General features: G+C 34.5%; 2 protein-coding genes across 2 annotated transcripts; both read right to left on the bottom strand.

The window, feature by feature from the left end:
- Window positions 1–3,857: 3,857 nt before the first annotated feature.
- On the bottom strand, window positions 3,858–7,341 carry LOC132271344 (auxin efflux carrier component 5-like). Its single transcript, XM_059772694.1, has 5 exons — window positions 6,566–7,341; window positions 6,367–6,452; window positions 5,999–6,156; window positions 4,384–4,460; window positions 3,858–4,232 (listed from the first exon to the last, which is right to left on the bottom strand). Exons 1-5 carry the CDS (start codon window positions 7,240–7,242, stop codon window positions 4,160–4,162), a joined length of 1,071 nt encoding a protein of 356 aa, XP_059628677.1. The 5' UTR covers window positions 7,243–7,341; the 3' UTR covers window positions 3,858–4,159.
- Window positions 7,342–15,035: 7,694 nt separating this feature from the next.
- LOC132271345 (CBS domain-containing protein CBSX6) lies at window positions 15,036–26,038 on the bottom strand. The gene is made up of 2 exons (XM_059772695.1): window positions 25,317–26,038; window positions 15,036–16,270 (listed from the first exon to the last, which is right to left on the bottom strand). Exons 1-2 carry the CDS (start codon window positions 25,658–25,660, stop codon window positions 15,373–15,375), a joined length of 1,242 nt encoding a protein of 413 aa, XP_059628678.1. The 5' UTR covers window positions 25,661–26,038; the 3' UTR covers window positions 15,036–15,372.
- Between the last annotated feature and the right edge of the window lie 1,304 nt (window positions 26,039–27,342).

Raw genomic sequence — 27,342 nt, forward strand, 5'->3', positions numbered from 1 at the left:
AAAGTGAGAGAGAAGGGGAGAGAATGTGAGAAAGGATGTCACCGACGGCAACGATAAAATGATCGACGGCGATGACCGAACTTCGAAGGATGCGTGAGAAAGATTGATCAATAACTGGATCCCGCGGTAATAAAAACTAAGAAGTGAATGAGGCAGCGTGAACAAAGAAAAAAATGAGATAGATATTGCAGGAATATTGGCACACACCCAAAAATCAAAACATTGAAAGAAGTAAAAATAAATAAAAAAAAATATCAGATAGTGATGAATGTTGGCTCACATTTTGTAACGAACCACTCCACCATGAAGTGTTTATGTGTAGATGTGTACTCCAATTGGTATGAGGCCTTTTGGAGTAAAACCCAAGAGCAAAAATTGTGCGGGCTCAGGCCCAAAGCAGACATGCAATATCATACCATGCATTTGATCGTTGTGCCGAAATCCCTTGCAAAATTAAGAGTAATATTTAGGTATAGCTATATATATATACATATGTTTATTATAACGGCTCAATCTGGTCCTGTAGGAGCCTAATCTGGGACAGAACAAAAAATTCACAATTCCATTATTTTAGAACCGTAACTGGACCGAACCGCTATTGAACCGGCCAGACCGCCCAATTCAATTTGGTCCAGTTTTGTTTTTCAAGTTGATGGTTTTTTTGCACACCCCTACCTCAAATATCTTTCGAAAATAACTATCATTTAGAACCATTTTCACTTTTTCGTCTTAGTCTCCATTAAAAATATGTAAAAAGACAATTTTGCCCAAAATTTTTTAATCTCATTTATCACCAAATATTAGATTACTTAAATGACCATTATACCCCTCATCCCCACTTCCATAACCACCATTGTCATCCCACCTTAACAAGGACCACCACTATCACAATATGACGAATGTATAATCACAAACGTCTTAATCACAAAATGCATCACCTTGCAAACAAAATCCACAACTTGAACACACACACACACATACACACACACACACACACACACACACACACACACACACATCTCAAGCCCTTCAATTCACAATCTCCATTGAGAAAACGAGTGGTTGTATTCATTGTCTCTTCCCGTATATCGTCGGACGGTGGTGGTTTGGTGGGAATGAAGACGTCAAACTAGAGATTGCGGGTGGAGTCGACTGTGACGTCCGAGGTCTTGATGCCTTTCACAGGGGGAGGTCACCGGATTCTGGTGATGATCCGATGGTTTTCTGAAACGTCGAGTATATCTCACTGTTTAGAGACCTTCAACAGCGGTCGTCGCCATCCATGGCCATGACCTTTGGAAAAAGACATATTCGGTACTGAGTTCTTCTTTTCGTCACGTCATCACCGTCCACCACCACCATAACTATATATCCACAACAATTATTTGTCATCAACTGATGTCAATTGTAAAACACAGGAGCACTCACGTCTCTCAATTTCAAAACTAACCTAACCAGATTCATAATCTAGTATCAAATAAAAAACACATTCACACACATCTGTGTTTTAATGAACCTAATATTTTTGTTCACTGATTAAACCTAATTTCACAAAACAAAGTCGGCATCTCTGACGACCCTGATGGCATCTTCCTTAACTAAGCCAACCGTTAACGTTCATTGTGCACGATACACAGATATCCATTTGCGGCAAGATAGATATATCATTCTCGATTTGGTTATTTGACTTGTGCTCGAGGCTCTATGCGTGTTGACATCTCAAAGACGGATGATGAATTTGGGCAAAAATTATTTTGTTTTAATTTTAGTGGTTGAGTTATAGAATCAGTGGTGGGGGTAGGGAGAGAGAGAAATGGTGTTGTGGTGGTGGAGAGGGAGGAACGGTGATGGTGGTGGTGGTGGTCGAGAGAGAGATGAACGGTGATGGTGATGGTGGTGGTGGTGATCGAGAGAGAGAGGTACAATAAAATATATGTCTATGTGAAATATATATATATGTGTGTGTGTGTGTGTGTGTGTATACATATATATAATTTGTAAATTTACAAAATTTTAGGAATATTTTAGTCTTTTAATCTAATTATTTAGGTTAAAGAGTTTTTTTTGACAAAGTTAAAGGGTATTTAAGTCATTTTATATCGTGTTCAATTAACAGTTGGGATGTGAGTGAAAAATGGAATAAAAGTTTGTAACGCGAGGGAAAGTTATTTTCGAGAGATATTTGCAGGTAATATTTGGCCAAACCTGAAAAAGTGTCAGTGAAATTAACCCAAATTAAAAAACTACTAAATTAGCCTAAACACTTTATTCCTCTCCTTCCAAATCCTTTCACTCAGATAAAAATAGCAACATTAGTACTTCAAGTGTTAACAAGCTCCTCAAATTTTTTATTTTTCTTTTTCTTTTTTTCTTCTTTTTCCCCAAGTGTGAACAACTCCACTTTCTTCTTTTTACTTATTTCCTTTCTCACCTCATTTTCACACCATACTAGTATATGATATAAACTCTCCACTTCTCCTTTTCTTTCAACTCTTTCGATTCAAACATACTAACAAAACAAAACATTTTTTCAGTAAATAATTTATTGTTTGGAATTCGGACAACTCCAAATGAGTTGAGATGACTCTTAGAAGTTAATATTATTAACTCTCTTCATATCATTTAATTTAATTGTAATTAAGTTAGACAAGCAACTTTGTAATTTTTATTCTTTTCTTCCATTGCACCAAAATCCTCTGGAAGTGACATACCCTTGTAAGGTAGTTCTCTAACGAAAAGAATCGAGCTCAAAAGCTTCATCTTATAAATTAAAATTTTTACTCTTTCAACTCATTAAGTTAGGGCACATCCTAAAGGCTTGTAGGCTTCAAATAAACAAAGTAAGTATGCGAGTGACGTGTGTTTTAGTTTTTCGTGTACCGACAAAAAAATAAATAAATAAAATAAATAGGGGCACAAGAGTTTTTATAATTACGAGTTCTTTGGTTTCCACATTAGTAGTCACTAGTCAGTGGTCACCATCTCACAAGAAAAACAAGTCTATGGTTTACATGTGAGTAGGGGCCCATATGGTATGTTTATGGCTTGTTAATTGATGGGTCAACCCAGCCCTAGCATGGTCCAACGCTGGTTAAGGCAGTGGCCCTAATTAGATAAAGATAAAATAAATAAATAAGAATCTTTAAAAGTGAGATCCATTATATTACTTCTATTTTTTTTCTTTTCTTCAATATATGAATGATGTATCTTCTATCTTTCCCATGGCAATTATATATATATATATATATATATATATATATATGGCAAAAAACTCATGTACCCGTATGTCCTATAAAAACTTAAATCATTGACCTTCTATTTTAAAAAGTAGAAGAAATACCACATTGATTTAACCTAAAAAGGTTCATTTTATTTATTTATTTATTTATTTTGTTAAGAGGAGTTTTCATTTTTTTGTTACTTCTAATATTTGAAGAACAATTTACGCACAAGCTTCACCATATCTACTTCAAAATTTTATAATTACAGTCGTGAAATTTTATCGGCACAAAAGTGAAATTTCATTGATTTTATTGCTAAAATGAATCATATAACATAGGTCTTGATATTCAATTATTTATTCAAAATATCAAATTTTCAACATGTCATTTATGAATCAAGTGATTTTTCCATTTACTATGTTTTGATTTTTCCTTAGTTTGGACGCATTGGATTTTTGTGTCCCTCAACCACCCCCACAAAAACAGAGACAATGGCACATGAAGATGACATATATGAATATTGATTTGATACAATAACAACCAAGTCCCAAAACTTGTGATAAGAAAGAGATATATGTGTGTGTGTGTTAGAGGTTAGACAATAATTTTAGTCCAAAGTCCCATAAGCTTAGGACAAAACATTCAAAAGGACACTTCCAAATAATGATACAATTTAGTAAAGTTTGAAAACAATTTAACTAATTCCCTCAAGCTTCACCATACGAAAACAGTAGTGGTGAAAAAGTATGAGTACGTATTTTTTCCGACAAACTAGTTACAGTAGAAAGTCCCATAGATACATGTATAGATTCCGGAAAAGGATTTCCTGAATTATGAATTGTTGTTGTTAAATCTAGATCTATACTTTTATGAAATGGGCGGAGTAACAAAAACTATCCCTACCTTTCTAGAGAGGGTTACAGAAAATATTAATTCATCTAATGTACGAACTCTAAAATTGCATAATATGCAACCAGCAATGGAAGTGACACCAACATGCCAAATATAACCCTGAAATCAAAGAGAGTGTATAATTAGTCAATTTCGAAATTTCAAATGAAAATCATGGAATGTGTTGTAATTTTTTGCTCAATTAAGGAAGACCACACTTGATAATAACTCTATGAAAAAAATGTTTAATATTGTAGTGTAATTGACTTACGCAGTGCTAAGAACATCTGCATGTAGTCCATATTCTTTGGCATATATGAAGGAGGTGATGGATTGTGGCACCGCTGCCTGCAACAAGATGAAACAATTCCTGACCTAAATATATATGTATATATATATATATAATGTATGTACATATGCAATAGATGAGTGATATTAACTTTTTAAAAGAAGCACGAGTCAACATTACAATAATCATTGCTCTAGGACGTGTAAAGACCATTTGCAAAATGTTGCAGAGGACTTATTAAATAAAACTATTTTGTTCTTGCGTTGCGTCACTTTACATAAAATATGATAATTTAGTATTAATTAATGAATTGATTTTAATAATCTTTTCTGTACTAAGAAGACCCTTTATTTCTCAAAGCGTAATTATATTTTATGTTTAAGTGGCCAAGTTGGAAATATAGTTCGATCTGAAGCTTCAAAGCATTTTCAGAACTGAATTGTCTAAGAAGAGGAAATCTCTCTCTCTCTCTCTCTCTCTCACACACACACACACACGTCCATGGAAGTACAAAAAGAATCTAATAAACTCACATCACAAGCACTATATATATTAAATAAATCATGTGTCAATGTTTGATAAACTATACCTATGTATTAATTAGTGAGCTCATCAGGTAAATCATGCGTCAATGTTGTTTTTTTTTTTCCTTTTTCAGTGTTTTAATGGAGCTTGTGCAGCAAATAATGTTGTCCATTATATAGGAACTTGTTTTATATGATTTTTAAATATTAAATAATTTGATTTTTGGAAATTGAGAAAAAATAAAAATGACTATAAAAAAACAACCTTGTCAAGCTTTATTATGTGCAACAATAAGGTTACACGGCTTATGCAACAATCCCTTTTTTGCGATGCACGACCGAGGTCCATAGGAGCAGGTCCAGATTCCCTTAAATATACCCAATTCAACAAAATATTTTTTCAACTATTGAACTTTTAAAGTACGCTTAAAATATCAAAAGTTATTAAATAAAATAAATTATAGACCATTTATCTTTAAGTTCTAGTTTCCTCTGGCTTTTTCTGAATATAAAAATAGTATTTGTTTAAAACCACTTAAATCCCTTAAAATAGAAGGTTACTTCGCCAATTTATTTGTATTTGTCACTTATAAAAAAAAAAAAAAGTTTGACATGATTTGAAAATTGTTAAAAAGAAAAAGAAAAAAACCACTCTAAGAATTTGTTTACTAGTTTTCTTGTCCGTTTTAAAAAAGTTTAATTCCCACTCACAAAAACAAACTCTAAAAGATTTTAATTGTTTAATAATTTACAAAAAAGAAAATATTCATGCTTAATCACAAGAACAAACATCGTCTCCAGTACTTTATTTCTACAATTGATTTTTCATTAAACAACACTATGTTTTGAGAAAATCAATACCACAATTAGCTGACATGGAGTGTTTTGATCAGATCGAGTTAAAAGTGAGAGAGATATATATTGAGAGGACGCTAATCCTCAAAGCATTATTCCACGTCCAGATTCTTGTATGCTTTGTATATAAGTTTAACAATATTATATATATATGTGTGTGTGTGTGTGCATGCAACAATTGCTTATACATGCATGCATGGTTAAAGAATTAATCTTACCTGGATAATAGCAATACGTAAAACATCTCCATGCAAACCAACGGCGATAGCACCGATAGCCATCGCCGCAGGTCCGGCAATGAATCTCAAAACCATCCCGAACGCTGTCAGATTACCACCACAAGAAATTAAATTCTTCTGCAATGCCATAAACAGTCCTGCATATGGATTAACAAAAACGAGTTATACATACATACATACATACATACATATAAATATATTCACATTATAATTGCAGTTTTAAGCATTTTAAGAGTACGAGGTCTGTTAGGGATAATACTGTAAGTGTGTGCATGTTTAATTCAACTTTGGAAAAGAAAAAAATCCATTTTATGGTGGCGTATAATATTAAGGCTAGATGGCCTTACCCATACTAAACATGGCAGTCCCTGTCCCAGCTTTTGACATGATCAGTATTGATCCTTCCAAAATTCTTGGCATTTGAAAATGCCACCTAAAATCATTTAATTACAAGTTAAGACAATTTATAATTAGTCATAAAATATAAATAATTAAAAGTGACACCCTCTCTAGTAGCTCAAGCTTTTATGTTATATAGCTTTGTACCTGTTCGATAGAAAAGCCCAAGTGATTCCAACAATACAACCATATGAGTTGGGATTCATGGCTAGTTTAAGCCACACAACCTTCATCAATGACCAAAACGATGGCCTAGTGATCTCTACATGTACCGCATTTCCCTCCAAATCTTTCTCTGATTCAACTCCCACAACTCGCGAATCTCCAGCACTCGGAGCAGAAGAGAAGTCCCTAGCCCGTCTAAATTCCAACACAAATAACAGAACTGTAAGCCACACGATGGCCTGCACGACCGATGACTGGACAACAAGGTCCACCCCAAGCTGACCATACATGGCCTCCATCAAGGGCACCCCTACAACCAAAGCATTTGTCAAGGTAGAGAGAGAGAAGCTTGTAATGGACCAGCAATAGCTCCCTTTGCTACTGCACTTAGCCCAAAACGCAAGCACAACCACAATGACCACTTTGGAGATGGCATCAGCACCAATGAATCTATAATTCATCTGGAATGGATCGACATGGGCCGTGAATTCGAAGGTGAAGAGAGGGAGGGTGAAGTAGCACACAAGGCTATTTATGGCATTACATTGTTCAGGTGTAAATATGCGCCACCATTTCACAGAACCATACCCTAAAACTAGGGCAACATAGAGTGGTACCATGGCCACCACCACCTTATAAACATCTTCCCACCCAATCATTCTCAGTATCAACCCCTAGAGAAGAAGGATGTTTTATAAAATCTAGGGTTAGGGTTTTAGCTAGACACTATTGAAATGAAGAGAATTTGTTGATGAATAGCAGAGGCTGGGGGTATTTATATCCGTGAATAGTTAAAAGGTGACAAGAGTTTTGGTGGTGGTGTATGAAACGTCAGTGTTTGGTTTTACTACAAATGGTTTAATTATTTGTTGTGGTCAGCAACATATAAGAATAAGAATGAGGTCCAGCGATTTATTCCACCCAACTTTGCCAATAGGGTTTCAGATGTTGTGTTATTATTGTTAATGATATATTCTCATCATCTATACCACATCTTTGAAGTGGGTCCACCAATGGAGGTGTATGAAGCTATCAAGCTTCTTGTTGGGATTGATCAGATAGTGACACATGAAATATTAACCAAACGAAAGAGATTGTACAAGTTTGAAAGTACCTAGCTAGTAGCTTCGATTTATTAATGAAATGTGATGAGTCTTAGAAATCCCATATTCTATCTTTTAAAGCTTTAAATTTTACTCCTGAATTCCATGATTTTCATAATTTAAAGAGGTGATCGCAACTTTGAATTCTACTATTGACTTGTTCGATTTTCATAATCAAAGAGGCGATCGCAGCTTGCAGTTTTAAATTTTACTCCTGACTTATTCAAGTCCTGTAATCTGATAGGCGATCGTAGCTTTAAATTATACTCCTAACTTATTCAATTTTCGTAATTTAAGAGACGATTGCAGCTTGCAGCTTTAAATTCTACTCCTCGCTTATTCAACTTTTGTAATTTAAGAGGCGTTCACGACTTGCAGTTGTAAATTATACTCCCAAATTCTGATTTATTCAATTTTTGTAATCTAAAAGACAATTGCAGCTTACAACTTTAAAATTTATTCTTGACTTATTCGATTTTCGTAATCTAAGGGGGATTGCGCATATGTTACTACTCCAACAAAAAAACGAGTGGAGACACCTTTAATGTTATATCAATCATTAGTAATCAAATCATAAATCTTATTAGATTCCCTACTGAAATAAATATTATTAAGACATGCTCCTATTAAACAAGCTGCAACTTTTTATTACCTCAAAACTTATAATTCATTTTCCATTTTATATGCAGTTAGTGGTATTTCATATTTGAAGCAAGTCATGCTTGCGAGAACATCATTTTCTTGAAAGAGCTGCACTCTTTGGTAAATGTCATGACACCTTATCATACTATGGAGATGAGCATATAGAATAAATTCCATTTGTCATATAATTGTATATATGCTGGCCAAAATATATATAGTCCTGCTTGGTACAGTATATCCAAAGTTGTAGCTTGTTAGCCTCTTAAATAGAACTCATTCTCCACTAACCATATTCCTCTTCATTTGATCATGGGATAACAAATATGCTTTTTTTTTTTTTCTTCTTTTTTCGTTTATTATTATTATTTTTGGCATTAATTCAATGGTTCAGCTGTTTTACTCAATTAATGGTTGTTTAATTTCCACCATATATAATTGGATGGTTAAGTATAATGGCTTTGAATAATTGTAATGCATGTATGTAGAGGTGATGAATTAATAGTCATGCCACATGCAAGACAAGACAGAGTTGTATGTGAGGGAGGGTGGTATACTTTTGAGACAATTGCTGGTCTAATTAACATGTCTTACATATATGTGAGGGAGGGTGGTATACTTTTGAGACAATTGCTGGTCTAACTAACATGTCTCACCACATGTAAGACAGAGTTATGTGTAAGGGAGGGTGTTTCTGTAACAACCCAATCATCCTATTCGGATACAATATTGTTCTCTTTTGGCTCATCCGGATTAGAGACTTTTCAGGGGTGTCACCTATTTTGATACGCAATTTCTACACACATGCAGTCCCTCGAGAAAATTTTCAGAAAGTAACTTCAAGAGAATCGGAACTCTCAGACTTTCATGCAAGACGGAGTTGTATGTGAGGGAGGGTGGTACTTTTGAGAGAATTGCTAGTGTAATTAACAGGTCTCACCCCATGCTAGACGGAGTTATATATGAGGGATGCTGTTTTGTTTGGATATACTCTGGCCACATGATCAGTCCTCCCTCTTACATACACACTAGGTAAGTAATTATCGATTTTTTTTTTCTTTTAAAGTGGCTCCAAGAGAATTGGAACTCTCGACCTTCGTATAATGAAGTGAGAGTCTTTGTCATCATCCTATCTCTGAGTTCTCGAGGATGTTGGATAACCTTGATACATACATTGTAGGATAAAAATTAGTTTTGTTGGTATTATATTCACATACTCAAAAACTACCAGATTCAATAAAGTCAGTGGGATCCAGGGCTTGTCTTTGGGGCATGTAAAGTCGGTTCACTGCTGTTATTGAAATCATTCTCCAACAATTAACCTAAGTTTTGGGGATCAGTATATACATGTGTGTGTGCGCGCGCGAGTGCAAGTGTCAATGTGTATATGGTCCATGAATGTTTGTAACATGCATAACAAGTAAACATGCGAGTCCTGCTCTTAGGGAACTAATCCTCCAACAACCTAAGTTTTGGGGATCAGTATACAGGGCTGAGGAGGGGGGGGGGGGGGCCCTAATTTTTTGGAAATTTATTTTTTAGTATAGTTAAAAATAAAATAATATAGTATATATAGTATAAAATCTATACTTGGCCCCCCTAAGAAAAAAAAAATTATTTCTTTAATTAGAATTTAACAAAAGATAGTTTATATAGTGGTTTAATTAACGACTCTAGAATCCTGATAAAAATTTAATGGGGCTATTTTAAAATTTCAACTCAAATACCGTTTTTTTCATAATGTGACTACAAGCACGATTCTTTCCATAACCTTATTATTCTAAAATTCCATCTCATACATGATTCTTTCCATCACTTTTTTTTTTTCTTCTTTTTATTCATTTTGATTGAAATGCTTTTATAAGAATTCTATAAGAAATTAATTTTTACAAAATCAAGAACAAAAATTTCATTTGAAGTTTTGAATATCAGCAAAAATTGATGATTTAAGAATCTAAATTTTTATTTTATTAATTTGTTTGTGTTTTTTTTTTATTATTATTATTATTTTTTTATTTTATAATTGTTATTTTTTTTGTTAAATTTTCAATTGTTACATTTTTTTTAAAGTTATTTTTGTTTTTTTTTTCCTTTTAGGTAAATAAAGAGAGTTATTTAATTGAATTTTTTTATATTTTTGCCATAAATCTTATTTGTATTTGTTCAGAAAGTTTGATAAAAAATTTCTTTAAATAACTAGTTTTTTTTTATTTAAACAAATTGAAAAAAGTTTAAATATATATATTTTTGTATGAATATAATAAATAGTAACATATTTTTGCTTACGTAATATATATATTTTTTTCCAAAGTTCTAGCTAGGTAATGTTGTTTATAATGTTGGCCCCCCCAACCTCAAAATCCTGACTCCGCCCTTGTCAGTATATACATATGTATGTGTGCAAGTGTCTATGTGTGTATATATACATGAATGTTTGGAACATGCATAACCGGCAAAAGCAGGTGTCCTGCTCTTATTGAACCCACTCACCAACAACTAAGTAAGTTTTGGGGGATCAATATGTGTGTGCGCATCTATGTGTATACGCATGAATGTTTTCCCAACTAAAATTGAGTGCAACATGGATAGCATGAAAAAATAGGTGAGCACTGATCTTATTGAACTCATTCTCCAACAACTTAGGTTTTGGGTTCAGTATATAAACATGTGTGTGAAAGTTTCTATGTGTATATATATGCATGAATGTTTGCCCAACTAAAATTGAGTGCAAAATGCATGACATTCTAATAAAAAGGAAATGGGTAAAGTGCAAAAAAATCCTTTATTATAAAAAAAATAAAAAAATAAAAGTGCAAAAAGACACCCATAATTTTGATCAAAAACTTTTATAAAATTCCCAAAATACCCTTAGTATACCCATTGAAATCAGTGTTTTATATTTTTATTTTGTCTTAAGAGAATTTTAGGTATTTTAGCCTTATTTTTATTTGCTCAACTTGAAAAATGTGAAATTTTTTTTGCGTTGGATATTTGCACATTCGGTATATAATAGGGGATTTTTTGCACTTAAACCAAAAGAAAAAAATAAACTTGTTGGACAGTCTCTTGTTACCATGTGATAATTATTGATAGAAATACTTTTAAAAAGAGATGGTGTATCTTAGACACTATTATTGGAGTGGCACAAAAAATGGAGCATTGTAGCTTTACTCACCTAATTAAATACAGGTTCATAAACCATTCTCCAATATCAAAGATACGAAAAACAACCCTAAAGCATGTTTACAGTACATATCACATCATTCACGTACAAAAAATACCTATAAAATTTCTATTTTGTGCAAATATGTCCCTCTGACAAATTTAAACCCTAAGTTGATTAAATTACCCTTACTGAACCATTTTATAAATTATATAAAAATAAGTAATTTTGTAAAATGACCGAAAAGGATAACATTGGAGGATGCCTCGGCTCTCACGTGCAAAAAACACATAAAGTTTCAATTTAGTGCAAATGAGTTCCTCTAACAAATTTAAACCCTAAGTTGACTAAATTACCCTTACTGAACCATTTTATAAAATATATAAAAATAAATAATTTTGTAAAATGACCGGAAAGGACACTATTGGAGGATGCCTGCAATAGACAAGTAAAGATAAAGATAAAAATAAAAAATAAAAAATGAAAATAAAGTGCAAACTGAAGAAAACAAATCAACTCCAAATTTTGAAAACCATTGCACACTGTTATTGGGATTTTTCCTCTCTCTCTCTCTCTCTCTCTTCTTTTTCTTTCTTTTTTTAACAGTGTTGGTATGAAAAAGAATCAAATAAAGAAAAAAAAAAAAAAATTTACTCTAAAACAGTAAACTGAATTCTCAAAAAAATCAAATCCTTATTCTACAAATTCTCAAAGTTTTTTTTTTTAAAAAAAGTTTAGAAATATATATAGAGAAAAAAGTTTCAAAAAAAAAAAATAGCAATGTGTACATAACACTGCTATTCTATGAGATTAGTAACATATAAATCCCTTAGGCATTTTCGAAAAAGTAAAAGGGCAAAATGGGTATTATAACACTAATTTATGTCAGATTTCTGATTGAAGGGTTTTTTTGTACAATGTGAAAATATTTAAGGTGTTTTTTACACACTTTTTCAAATAGGAAGTAAAATTGTTACGCGAAATATATTTTTGAAGTGTTTTTTGCACTTGTTACACACACACATATATGTGAATGTCTACGTGTATATGTATGAATGTTTGCCCACTAAAATTATGTGCAACATATATGCATAACAAGCAAAAATAGGTACCTTATCAAGTAGTTGTATTCTATTTGTGTGGTCAATTTGGGCCCCTTGAAACCACAGCCAAAGGTTGTCAAGACTTTTGGTTTACATGTCTCATCATTGGCCCTAAAGCATGAGAAGAGCATTCCTCAAAATTGGATGATGCTAGCATTTTTCTCCATTAGCTAGAGGACAATTTTCATAGTGGAGATGAGAAAAAAAAGTAGCTTTTTTCTTCATTCCTTTTTATGATCAATTCTCTCTCTGATGTGCATGTGTAAATTACGAAGTAGCCCCTCAAATTTTGTTTATAGCATATTAATTTGTTGTTTCTGCAACTTAATTTAACGATGCCAACAAGTGATTTCTTAGTCATGAAATACTAAATTAATAACCACTCTCTTCCATTTGTGTGGGACATTGTCCAACATAGCAAGAGCAATGAGATTGAAGTATATAATAGATATTTAAAGAGAGAGACAAAGTCTATGGCACTGCTTGAGCTAAATGTGAAGGCAATATTCTCATTGATTTTTATTCCTTTTTTGTCTTATTATTGTATGCAGCTACCTCTTACAAATCATGCGTCTTATAAATTAAGAAGAGACAAATTATGCACCTTACAAATTAGGAAGAGACAGATTTAAACGTAAACACATCCGTTCGAAGGACTGAACGCTCTATCAATTAAATTAACTAAATATGTATTATATTTTTTTTTGTTTGGTCCCCACCCAGGAAGAGACAGATTTAAACGTAAACACATCCGTTCGGAGGACTAAACGCTCTTTTTTTTTGTCCCCCACCCCCGCGGCGACAAATTCCACATTGGATGGTTCCTAACAAGACAAGAGTCCATGAATCAATTCAACTGGAAAAACTTTTTTTTTTTTTTTTGGCATAAGATGACAAACACATTGGAAACCCTAAGAAGGACTCTTTAATCAAGCTAACTATAATAAACAAAGAATATTTTTTCTTGATGTCAATTAAACTTAAAAAGAATTCATGAAAAAGAAGCTCAACTTAGAAAAGAACAAATTAAGAAATAAATCCATGTGGCCATCTATATATATATATATATAATATTATGTGAAATAATCAACAGAAAAAGAGAATGAAAGTAGGGGGTTGTGGTGGTTATCATGACAACAACTCCTGAAGAAGGTATAGCACTTTTCATAGGCATCTCTTCTTTGCAACTAGCAAGTATATATGTATTCATCAAACCCATGAAATGCAATATTCTAGGCTTATTTTGCAAGCTCTGGTTATATCACCCGACATGTGATATAAAGTTACAATTATCAGGTGAAAAATATATATCCACCTTCAATAATGAACTTATTGGACCAGTTGGTTGAAGACATTCTTTCCTTAATGCCTCAAAAAAAAAAAAATAAAATAAAATAAAAATAAAAATAAAAAAGGAAAAGGAGAGGAGGGTGTAGGCCCCACTATCATAACTCATGTGTATATATATATATATATATATTTAATAGACCAGGGTCATCACTTCTACCACTTGAATTTTTTATTTGTGTCAAAAAATAAAATATATATATATATATATACACACACACACACACAAGGGATTGTTTTGAGACTCTAATTGACACCAATAACACCAATGTTCATGCATTAAATCCTATTGTATTAGAAGATAACACTTCTTTATGGTTTGTTAGCAGTATATAAACTTAAGCTAACATACTAAGAGCCCTGTTTGGTACGCATTTTGTTTGTAGTATTTTTGTTTTTATTGGTACTATAACAGTGAATAGTAGAAAAAACGTGTTTCGTAAAAAATGTTTTGTTTTGCATAGTGCCAAAACACTACACAAAATACTTAAATAACATTTTTAAACTAACCATTATATTTTTTAAACTTACAAGACTATTTTATCAAATATGTTTTCATATTTTTACTTCTAAAAATCTTACAATAAATGGCCGTTGTCAAACATGTTTTTGATTACTATTCAAAACGCTCTACAACCAAACAAGACTTGTTTTATTTTAAGTCATAACAAAACGTGAACCAAACAAAACAAGGCCTAAGATTTTGACTTGTTTAGGATGTCCCCCAAAAATATTCGTTTGTTAGTTTTTAGAAGTTGAATGAAGTCTCCTAGAATATATGCCTTGTGATATAGAGAATTTTGAATGATTTGATATTTATATTAAAACATTAGACAGCAAGTTTTGTTTTTCAATTTCATAAAAGCCCTTCAATTTTAAATGAATAAAAGCACCAGATCACTGTATTTTGTTGAAATACATTTCAAATCTTGTTAAGGTACCTTAGAGCAAGCCAAACTCAATATCAAAATACTCCCAATAGGTTTATAAAAATTGATAAAAAAAACCTAAAAATCATCATCATCATCATCATCATCATCTTGGAAGGTCATTCAAGGAAACTGGACCAGATTTCATAGAAAATTAAGATGGTCAAATTGGCAAAAAAAGCTTACGGGATTCTTTTTCCCCCAAATAATTTAAAATAAAAACGGATAAATTCCGTTGATAAATTTCAGTGGGCAGGCTCAAACAAACTGAAGCCATCCTGAAACTAAATAATAACTGGATACAAACAGCATAAATTTCATTTTCACACTTCGAAACCAAATTGTAACAAACTCACAGGGTATGCATAAGCCCCACCAAGAACAAACTTGTTTCATATCCATATGGTCCCAATGTAAATATGCCTGGAGCACAATCTTAGAACTCATTTTTTTTTAATTAAAAATAAAAATATGGGGTTTTTAGTACCTGAACTTCGGTCCCAAACTACTCTCGAGGTCCCGGAGTCTCAAGATTAGATGCAGCTGGTTGTCTGGTCACAGCACTCAAGATGTCAGCATAACCCACAACACCAACCAAAACATCATCATTTTCGGGTTGAGTCACCCACACGTGTGTTGCCCGGTGAGAGAGCATCTGAGCCATGACTGCAGCTACTGAACTCGTAACCTTACATGTCAAGGGTGCACTTCTACCCCTATACATGCTCCTACCGGCACCAGTACTGAGGCTAGCTGCGGTGCTAAAGAATCCAATGCTTCGACTACTGAATTTTCTTAGCCTTGTTGAGCCACCCCCATTAACCAAGTTATTGTCTCCAACCCTTGGACTAACCATGAGATCAGGTAGCGTCCTTGAGGTCACATTATCCTCAACCCCCATTACAAACTGTCCCGCTGAGAGATTGACCAGGGCCCATGCAGCAGCCAAATAGTCACATTTCCATAGTTTACAAGCTGAGATCTCTCCAATAATCTTAAACTGGCCATCTGATAATGCCTCCACAACAGCAACTGCACTGGGGTCCCGGGGAAGCTTTTTAGTAGCTTCTATGGCTGGGAGGGAGGCATCAATGAAGCAGTAGTCGGGGTTGATAGCTCCGAGGGAAGAGATGGATGACAGAGGGAGGGGAGCCAATGCACCCAGGCAACCAATGAGGAAACGTATGATATCTTCTCTTGACAGACAACAAAACCTGTCAGGAGTGGAAGTTGTAGATGATGACGAGGGATAATTAGTGTTGGGAGCGAAGCTGTCCAGGTGCTTGAGCCACTTGCCATTGTAGAGAATTGAGAATCGCTTGCTCATACCTTTCCAACCGACACTTTTAGGAACAAGGACACGCTTCACACCCTGCTTCATCATCTCCAGTGCATCTATCAATCTTGCAAATTAATGAAAAGATTAGGATTGATTCCACCAAAAAAAAAAAAAACCGATGCCTACAAAAGACAACGGATGCAGATATCACTGTATTTTTATTCTTCACTCTTCTTTCTAAGGAAAAGAGATAAAGTGAGGTATGATGACATGGGATGCGTGCAGTGCATTCTCATTTCTTTCCCTCGGAAATATAATATTACAACAAATGTCTGAGGTGCAATAAACTTCATATATTTCATATTAATTAGAGAAACAAATGAATCCAAAATTTTACATTTCAAAAGTTCAAAGATCCAATCATACCTTCAGTGTTTACCAACTTGCACAAAGCTACTGAAGTGGCTTTGCCTTTGCAACAAGTTCCTGCTACGGTGCTACCAATTCCATCTAACATATTAGTCAGTCAAGTCAACCCCAATTCACAATTCATTTCTATCTATAGTAACAGAAGAAGGAACTTGAAACCTCACAGGTGGAACACTTCAGTCAAATTTAATTACCTTCAATGAAAGGAGATCTACTATTCCATGTTTATAGCCCAAAAATCTGATGAATAAGGTTCAAGTCATACATATACAACTGTTGGAGAAATCAATATAATAGCTTTTCTCCATCTCAGTCAAAACCCAAAGGCTAGCAAGACAGTTCGGTAAAATTTCAAATACCTTCACCCACTTATCACTTAAAAGGATGATCTACTCCTCCACATTTATTGCCCCAAAAATGTGATGAATAGGGTTCAAAGCATGTCATATAGAACTGTCATAGACAAGATAGCAAAATTGAGCTAATAGCATTTCACTTTCCCAGTATACCATTTCTATGGAAGAGGAAGAATATGTTAAAGACTAAATTTTTAGCTTCTTGAAGTTATAGGAAGAACCACAAAGGGTTGTAGTGCAGTGGTATCTCCTCAACCTCCCGAAGTGAAAGGTTGAGAGTTCAAGTCTCCATAAGGGCAAAATAAGTGTGTGTTATTTCCCCGGACAAACCCCCCCCCCCCCCCCCCCCCCCCCCCCCTTCTTCCCAAAAAAAAACCAGGAAGCATCAATCCCCAGAGCAGAGTCATGTGGTCTCAGATCATTAGAATACATCATTATGATTTTTTGAAGGCATCAAAAGAAAACTAACTCCTACTATTGTAGTCCTAGCTTTGTAAGCAGAAGAAAACTTTTTTTATTTTTCCAAAAAAAAAAAAAAAAAAAAAAAGAGAAAAAAGAAAGGAAGGATCTATGAACCTTCTGTTTTTCACATTCACAAATGTGAAACAAACCTAATTCAACTCGAACTTGATCCTTGTCTACTAACTCACTGACCATAAAACTTATTGCTAATCCCAAAGTGCAATACAACCACAATATCCAACATAATAAACCTTAAAATCAGGGACCAGCTTTTGCAAAGAACACTCTGCACGTGTAGGCATGATAATTAGCGGTAATTTAATTGGATACCACTACATTCCCCCCACCCCCCCCCCCCCCCCCCCCCCTCCTCTCTCTCTCTCTCCAAAAAACAAAAACAAAAAATATAACAAAAAACAAAACCCATCACCCCGCCATACTGGCAAGTAACTCACACCCACTTTGTCCCCATGCAGACATGAACCCTCGACCTTCCACTTTGGGAGGTCAAGGCGATACCACTGGGCTATAGCCCTTGGTAAATTAAGTGAAAATTAAAGCATAAATTGCAATATTCTAACACGATGGTTGCAGGATGCCTTGCTCAACCACAATTTACAGCAAAGATGTCATACTATAGTATTAACTTTACCAGTAATGTCGAGGAGTTTATGTAGCTTCACTCTAAACCCCTGCCACATCAACTCATCATAATTTCCTAATATTGGCTAGGGAATGTGTAAGAATCTAATTTCATTGTTAATTTAACCAAGACTTTTTCCTTTTGCCACTTGAACTTTGAAGACAGCTTCTTGAAATTCAATTGATCAACAACTATGAAACTTCACATCTATGCATCCAGAGTGCATTCCTCTCATGCAGCATATTGGAATGTGTCTGATGCAATGCATAAGAGGCTCATGAATGAGCATAGTCAAAGAAGACAAAAAAATTGAAGAATTGACAAAATATGAAGTATGTGATTGATTCACACCAAAAACTGAGAGAGATTGGTTTTGAGATGCCTTCTCAGGATCTTGAGGGGGTGGGGGGAATGGTGCTGGTTTTAATTTAAATTTTGTTTTTTAGTTTTCACTTTAGTTGAGTATTTTTTGGGTTATAAAATTTTTGTCTAAGATATAGTATAGGCCCATTAGTTGCTACATAGTAGATGGGTTTATTTCAGTTAATGAAAATTTTTGTGAGGCTTTTGGACGCTTTCTAATACATTCTTACTTCTCAAAAAAGTTTTAAAAAGAAAAAAAAAAAAATTGCTGTGAGGATTAGGTGAGTTTAGCCTAACTTTACAAGTCAATTTCAAGTTCCTGAATTCAAATTTCAAGGAAAATTACTACAAAAGCCTATAAAATGATGGTGTATTGTTTCAGATTAACAAAGATCAGTTTTTGATAGTTCCCAGTAGAAGCTTAGCATATAAAATAATGGTTAGTTGTTTCAAATTAACAAAGATCAGTTTGGAGAATTTCCCAGTAGAAGCTCTTTCTGGATTGTGTGATCCAATCCTAGCCCTAGGCATTATGCCTAAAGGATTTTACCATAGCAAAGTAAATGAATAAGCAAACAGGATTTATAATGAGATGATTCACATTCAATGCCAGAAAGTAGGGAACAAAAAGGGAGGAGAATAGGTGAGCTAAGGAGGGAAAGTGAGTGAGAGAGAGAGAGAGAGAGAAGGCCAGAATATGCTAAAAGAGGAAAGACAACACAGGAAATATTCGGCCCCTACAACAGGATATGTGCTGCTATTTATAGAGAGATGGGCACGTGTCCTGCAGGTGACATTCCACATGTCATAACAAGGATGCGACACATGTTCCCCTTTCAGCATACTTTGGGTCCGATCGTGGATACCCCTTTCCACCTAAGGACCTGGCAGGTCCCGCCCAAACAAGCCATTCTTTCAATCCTTCATGCCTCAACAAACCCTCCTTCCCACTTGGGCCTTGACGTTTCCACAACTAGTGTTACATTATGGCCGCTTCGGATCATGGCATTGCGCACTATGCCAACCTATGGTCTGCACTTAGTTTCAAAAGAGTTTTCCGGAGTGGGTTGGAATCGTACCCGGTATACCATCATGCCCCAACCAACCAAGGGAAACTGCTCGTGAACCAAGGTTCAGCTCAGCTGTCCCAGGGGACGCAACCCTGGGCGAAGGGGCCCCAATAAGATGTTGCGCCCCGTACTGACTTCACCAGACAATCTATGTGATTGTCTAGGTGATATCAGCAAAACAAGTATGTGCTGCATGACCCTCTTCCTTGTTTTCTAAATTCTTCCTCCATCGCATCCTTTAGAAACGGGGTCAAAGAATAAGTTTCTTAGACATACCTGTAAGAGGGACTCTTCATTGAGTCCGTGGAGACTAGCATCCATAGTCTCCATCTGTTAGCTATGCTTGGTCCCATGAAGGACCCAAGGTGGTTATTCACGGGCCTGTTATGGCACTCATGGATTTTCTATTACCTTCCACAGCTGAGATGCCTTCCATTGATGCTGCTCCATCTGAGTCACTGGTGGAGCTGCCATCTTGGTCGTAGATGGTGCATGTTTCAGAGTATCTTCCCTTTACAACCACCAACTCCTTTGTAAGAAAAATTCATTATTCAAATCACAACCATCCATTATTAATCCGAATCCCTACTTTTAGAACTCTATCCCTCTCTCCAGTCTAAAGCTTTTATTGCTTCAAAACTCCAAAGTTGCTCCCCAGATTTTCCAGCAACTTATCAATCCTGAATCCTGAGTCTGGTCTAGCCTTTTCCCATCCATAAAGCCTAATACATTTTTCCAAGCTTTTAAACCCTAATCCTTAAAGTTGTCCATAACCATAGTTCATCAAATATGAAATTCACAAACAGCATTATCAAATTATTATCCTACATTAGCATACTAAGTCTGTCTTCAACCATCTACTAGCCCACTCATTTGCAAAAATAAATGAATTTTACAAACAACATACATTATTGTCTGGAATTCAGTACTAGAGTAACAGCTTTCATTGTTACAGTGCACAAATTTGATATTCCAACCATTTCAGACAGCAACCTGAATTCATTGAGCCACGCTCTTGTTTAAGTTTTCTCCAAATTATATTTCAACCTCAGGTGTTGGTGTGGAAACTGTAACTGTAGGGTATGAAATGCTTTGTTAAAATGAGTGAATAAGGTATCAAATTCTCCCTCAGTGAAATCCATGGAAGCTGACGAGATGAAGCCATACAAAGACCCTGAAGCATTGTCATATTCCCTCTTTTGGAGAGTGCAAGATAAACGTCCACCATTTGAGCCACTTCTTTTCAGTGGCATCAAGTGATGCTGAGGAACAAAGGAATCCCTCAAATCTTGTCTGGCTGGGAGATTACGCCAAACAGTATAGCAGAGGAAAGTAGAGGACTGGGCAGCCTGGCCATGTCACAAATCCAGATTATTTCCTCCTCCTCCTCTTCCTCCTCCTCACAAAGGAATCCCTCAAATCTTGTCTGGCTGGGAGATTACGTCAAACAGTATAGCAGAGGAAAGTAGAGGACTGGGCAGCCTGGCCATGTCACAAATCCAGATTATTTCTTCCTCCTCCTCCACCTCCTGCTGCTGCTGCTGGTTGCCTTTTTTGTTCTGATTTTTATTGTTAATGAAGGCACATATTGTTCTAAGAAATAGGACTAGAAAGAAAGAGGGAGGATGTCTGATCCTTGACATTAGGTCTTCCATAGTGAGATGCTTCAGTCGAGTAAAGTGAGGAGAGGTAGGTTTCTGAAAGTTGAACACCCGGACAAATTCTCATATGTGAAATAGACCTAAAGGGAGTCAACAGCTCCTTTGTTTGATCAAAAAATTTATTCTTTAAGACGACATCTTTAAAAATAAAAAATAAAAAAACAAAAACAAACAAATAAAACAAAACAGGAAAAACCCCCAAGTACAGAGCATGATAAATTGCCTAGTGAATACAAGTCAGCATTCAGTTTCTTCAACAAGTTGGCATCATGCACCTACAGATTTGGGTAAAAGTACATTTAGACAATTTCTCAATTCTATAACCAATCACCTAAAGTATGCTTAATGCTAATGGATGCAACCAGTTTTAACTTTCTGTTTGGCCCACTGATAGTATGCCATAAGGATCAGCACTTTCCAGAGCCTCGTTGAATAAAATTGTAGGTAACTTGATCTTCACGATGCAAATTTCGCATTATCTAAAATAGAATTATGTGATATTTGTCGTTTTGATAAAGCCTTTAAAACACATCCCCAACACAAATCTGAGGCGTCAAATAACGTTGTTAACAAGATTAGATTGAACACCTCCGATTAACGGCTGTGATGGAATCGGAGCCGGTTGTTTATTCACTAACGTAAGTATGCTTCCTTTTTCCCTGTGAAGGAGCAAAGATAATTTTCAGTTTGATGTTAGTGGATTCTTCGGGATGAGAAGTAAAATTTAACATAAAAACTTCTTCATCGCTGAAATTGATTGGGAAAAAGATTTTTCTTTAACTCACATTAATTAGGTTTTTTGATGGTTATTTTATTCCTCGAAAAGATGTTCGAATCAACCAAACTCGCCTAGCAAAAATCTTCAGCAAGTTTGATTGTAAATTGAGGATCTAGACAATCCAAGTCCATCCTATACTAAAAAGGATGACTTAAACAAGTATCCAATAGCCCAACACGGCACTTATCTTGATCTTACACACAACATACCGTATAAAGATCATTTGAAAACTATTAATGAGTGGGCACAATCACTAGCCATCCTCATCAATAACTATAAAGCCGTTTGGAACAAAGAGCGTTTTCTTGACTACATAGCAGCAATCCTTCAAGGCAGTGCGCTAGGATGGTTAAGACAGTGGGATCAATCTCCTAAAGGAAAAGAGCAAAAAACCGCCCTTTTAACCAATTTTAATGAATTCGACGGAATACTTCATAAATTTGTTAAAATCCTTAAGGAAGAAGAATGTGGTCAGTCAAGAGACACCCTCTAGACTGAAGATGCAAATTTCACATTATCTAAAATAGAATTATGTGATATTTGAAACTTCAGAACAGCTCAATCTAAACCAGTGAACATGTCTCTTGCTTTTTCAAGAAGACAGATTCTGTTGATTTTTGCAAAAATATTGTTTGGAAAATTATTGGTAAATTTCAAATTATCTGATCTTTATCCTCCTGATCCAGATCCATCTCAGAAAGTAGATGAAACATCTACTTCTTCTTCCACAATAAAGGTAAAAAGCCTTTAGTATGGAACTGAAGATATACTTGTAATTCATGATAAACCATCAAAGAATTACAACAAAGATGAGTACCAACAACATTTTGTAACTGGTATCAGAGCTTAGAATACTACTATTGTAAGTTCTCTTTACATATATTACACTTCTATTTCAGTATCCCTTATTGTGCTTGTTCACTGTTATAAATCGCATATGCTTGATTTCTGTTTTAAAGCCCATATCTTCCTTGTTTAGCCATTGTCAGTAAGACAGTTTAAGCTTGAAAAAGTAATCTCTGGTCTTAGGCACCTAAACAGAATTAAGAGGTCTTACGAACCAATAAAAGTAATCACATGGCACAAGCACGAGCTGCTTTTGTAGACTGTATACGTAACATAGTAGGTAACGACCCAAATCTGCACACACACCGTGCACATTTTGAAACTTCAGAACAGCTCAATCTAAACCAGAATGGTGCTAGTATAAACTTTGTAATCGACATGGTTAATGATTGGAATAACAAGTTCCAGAATAACTTACATACATCAAACACTCAAATAGAGTCGTCTCTTGATGATATGCAAAAAGCTATGGTGCTTCTTAATGAGAAGTTACATCTACTAACTCAACTCATAGATCTCGCAGATAACATGGAGACCAAGGATAAAATCAACCAGATGATTTTTGATATAGAAAAACGATGCCAAACTCAATACAATACATCTGTTTAAATAGGAAAAGAAAAGTGATTTTTACTATTTGGTGAATAGTAAAAAAAGTTTACTGTTCATGAATAGTGTTCAGATAAGATCGAATCTGCTTTTACTGTTCATGAATAGTATCTCAAGGACTTGAAAGTTTATTGAAAAACTGGCTTAACCAGCGTGCTGTGCTAGCAACTGGTAGGAGATGAAAATACGAAATAAATCAACATATTTATCAAAACGACAAATATACCGCGACTTTTTAGTTCGAATAAAAAAAGATGTGCATGGTGTTTGTGCAGATTTGGGTCAAAAATATCATTTTCTCTTTTTGGTGGCGAGAAATTTCTATCCAAGATCATCAAATGTCCAATCTGCTGATTTCCTGGGTGAAATCCAGCAAAAACTACAAACCACTTGTTTAATGGTTGTGATGGAGTTGGAGCTGGTTGTTCATTTTTCCATTTAAATAGATACATTGTATTAAATTGGCATCATTTTTCTAAAGTTACTTACTACTTTCTCTCTCTTTCTTGTAATATCTCTCAGTCTTTTCGAGCCACGACCCTTCGACTCAATAATTGAACCAAAACTCTTGAGATGGACTGATCTTGAAATACCAAGAAATTGGTTATTTGAAGATATCAATAAAGATAAGAACATTGAAATAGCGGAACCAACAGTTACCACTATTCAAGCCTCCGGAAGCAATCTCTATATAAAAAATATATAGATGGAGAGGAACTGGCACTCTCTCTATTGAGTATACATCTTAAATGTTCATTATTCTAGGTTTAGAAAGTAATTTTTTCAATTCAAGTCAGCAGATTAAAAAGATTTGCCAACACTCAGGCATGATAGAGATCATGCCAAGGTCAGAATCTCACAGTCCAGTGGAAAAAGCCCAAATCCTGTTGTATGACAGTCTTCATTAGCCTGGATAGGTCCTCAGTAAATCTCGCTACAGATGTTTCTTTGTGTCAAGAAGAGCCAGTAGACCAACAATAACAAGAAGAAAAAATAACAAAAAAGGCTATTACTAGTATAGGTACACATAATTAGTCATTGACAAACCAGATTCACAAAACACCTCAGCTTCCACAACCACAATTATAAACATTAGGACCACATAGTCACATATTCCCACAAATAGAAATATCAACACTAGGACAGTAGGACCATAAATTCCCACAAAATTCAACATATGCAGTAAACGATAATATAAAAAACAACAACATTATTTAATATAAGGATAAAAAAAATAATAATAATAAAATAAAAATTATGAATATAATGAATTCAAAAAATAACTGAACTTCCACAACCACAAAGATAAGCAACAGAAACTAAAATGAATATTGTTCTTTCCAAATTCAAAATCCGCTTCCACGAGGACCACGACCACCAATATAAACATTACGACCACATATTCCAACAAATAGATATATCAACACTAGGACCATATATTCCCACAAATCCAACTTGTGCAGTGAATCATAATATCAAAAAAAAAACAACATCGTTTACTATAAGGATAAGAACAAAATATTTGATCAATAAGATTAATATAATGAATTCTAGAAACAATTGAACTTCCACAATCACAAAGATGGGCAACAGAAACTAAAATGAACAATATTCTTTCCAAATTACAATATCCTCGAATTTCATATATAAAAAAACAAAATGTCCCTAACCCAACAGGATAACATAAACCATATTATTATAGACTATGATATTACATCTACATAAAAGATAAATTCAAAAAACAACTAAACTAAACTTCTACAGCCACAAATATTAACTACAGAACCAACAATAATCACTATCCTTGCCAAGTATAATATCATCATGATTCATATAGAAAAATTAAGTAAATGTCCCTAACCAAACATTATCAATCATATTAGCATAGAATATCGTATTATATATATATATATATATATATATATATATAACAATCAAAGTAAAAGAGCTAACCTTGTAGCAGGATCAACCACTTTGAGCAAAAAATTGTTGGGAACCACAGCTTCTGAGACTGGAGTCTTCATGGCCTTATCCTGATCCTCCAAAAACCCATCTTTAGCCAAGAAAGTGATGATATCTAGCGAATTGAGGATGCCCACAAATCTCTGTTGCCTCATCTCCGCATTCTCAAGAACACCCTTGTTTGATCTCTTCCTCCAAATGGGTATCCCACCTTCGGTCGATTCTCCGATTGCCCGAATCGCCGCCTCCACCGTCTCCGTCTCCGCGAACTCCACAAGCTCCGGCTTCCCCACCGTCAGATCCCCGACCACATGGTACAAAAACACTGATGCCATGTCTTCTGTAGCTCAATTTCAGTAAAGGGTCTAAAATTTATTGGGTTTTCTTGGTGATCAAATTGAGATTTGGTGGGTTTTGAACCGAGGGCTATAAGAGGGAGTGAAGGAAGATGAGGAGGAGGTGAAAACCGGTAATGGGTAATCTGTGAAGTGTTGTCAGGTAGAGAGAGATCGGTGTCGTGAAGTCGGTGTGGGAGAGAGAATTGGCCATAGAGTAGGAAGGTGAAGTCCCATGAAAGGTTGTGCTTTTGCGAGTGTGTGTTTCGAAATCTCTCTAGCGGTTGATTTCTGTTAGAATTTCATGCTGGAAGGGCGGAGAGAGAGTCCTAGAGAGAGAGTCAATAGCTGGATGATGAATAGTGGGGAGGAGATCAAATTATTGAAATATTGGTTTTTGTTTAACGATGAAGGGCAAATTGGGCAAATCAATCCGACAGCATTATTTTCATTATTATTAGTATTATTATTATTTTGGGTAATACTTATTTTTATTTTTATTCATTCTGGATTATTTCATGCATTATATTAGTAAGGGAAACAAATATTTTATTTCTTTTATTTTTCATTATGGATGCTTCCACCCATTTTCAGTCAGGAAACCGGAGTATTATTTCCCATCCCATATTAAAGGTTATTAAAAGTTTTTAAAGAATATGTAATTAATGCCTGATCCATTTTTAAAATCATCAATTTATTTTTTTTTAATTTAAATAGTATTTAGAACCGTCTGAAATTAATGTGTCGATGACTGGAGCCGGGAAGGAGCCTTGTTGGGCAATGCTTCAAACTGGAGTATTACTTTCCATTCCATATTAAAGGTTCATATTTGGTATTAAAAGTTTTTAAAGAATATGTAATTAATGTCTGATCTATTTTTAAAATTATCAATTTATTTTTTAAAATATAATATGTATATTACAGATGGAATTTTTTTGAAAATTTAAAGAATAATAATAAAAAGATAATATTAAGTTTCTTTTTGATATTTTTAAAGAAATAATTATTTTAAAATATTTTTAAAAGAAAAGATGAAATACTAATAAAAAATAAATATAAATAGGATTTTATGTCTTTATTCATTTGTTGAATTTCATATGATATTGTGTATACTTCAAAATGACATTCTTTTTAATGCTTTAGGAACTTTTGCGCAATAATTACCTCTTCCAGAATTTCTTGTATTGTTGAATAGGAGTGAGTGACAATCTAATCATTTATAACACTTTTATATTTAATAAATGAATCTTTTTGTATGTCACATCAATCACATATTTGATGACAATTTATGTAACGTGTATATATGTGTTTTTAGCTTTATTACGTTGAAAAATTAGATCTCACTCTGATCTGACTCACATTAAATGACTACAATCTTATCACCACTCCGCGACAATTATTTTTATGTGAAAGTCGACAATTGTGATGACATCACCTACCATCTTAAGAATTAACTTTAAACCTAACAAAAATAAATAAAGTGAAAATGGCCCCACTTGCATCCAACAGCTTAGATGAAGTTTGTCCAATTTGAATACGTGGCTTAATAAGAGCATGACAAGTGTTCTTGAACACTATTCAACTTTAAGTTGGGTATTACTTAACTTAAATGGGTTTGACCCGACTCATTTGTGTTTTTTTGGGCTTTGCTTTGCCTTCAGACGATTGCTCCCTTTCCTCTC

Source organism: Cornus florida, unplaced genomic scaffold, assembly GCF_030987335.1.
Source record: "Cornus florida cultivar Cherokee Brave unplaced genomic scaffold, ASM3098733v1 CherokeeBrave_3.0.0_Hap2_Chr08, whole genome shotgun sequence".
Classification (NCBI taxonomy): Eukaryota; Viridiplantae; Streptophyta; class Magnoliopsida; order Cornales; family Cornaceae; genus Cornus; species Cornus florida.

Bases quoted from the DNA above. Each gene is read 5' to 3' on its own strand.
- LOC132271344 (XM_059772694.1), bottom strand. From the start codon at position 7,242: ATGATTGGGTGGGAAGATGTTTATAAGGTGGTGGTGGCCATGGTACCA. The intron at 6,453-6,565 runs GTACAAAGCTAT...AAATGATTTTAG, and splicing joins TGGGCTTTTCTATCGAACAG to GTGGCATTTTCAAATGCCAA. The intron at 4,461-5,998 runs GTAAGATTAATT...ATCTTGTTGCAG, and splicing joins TACGTATTGCTATTATCCAG to GCAGCGGTGCCACAATCCAT.
- LOC132271345 (XM_059772695.1), bottom strand. From the start codon at position 25,660: ATGGCATCAGTGTTTTTGTACCATGTGGTCGGGGATCTGACGGTGGGG. The intron at 16,271-25,316 runs GTTAGCTCTTTT...TTAATTTGCAAG, and splicing joins GTGGTTGATCCTGCTACAAG to ATTGATAGATGCACTGGAGA.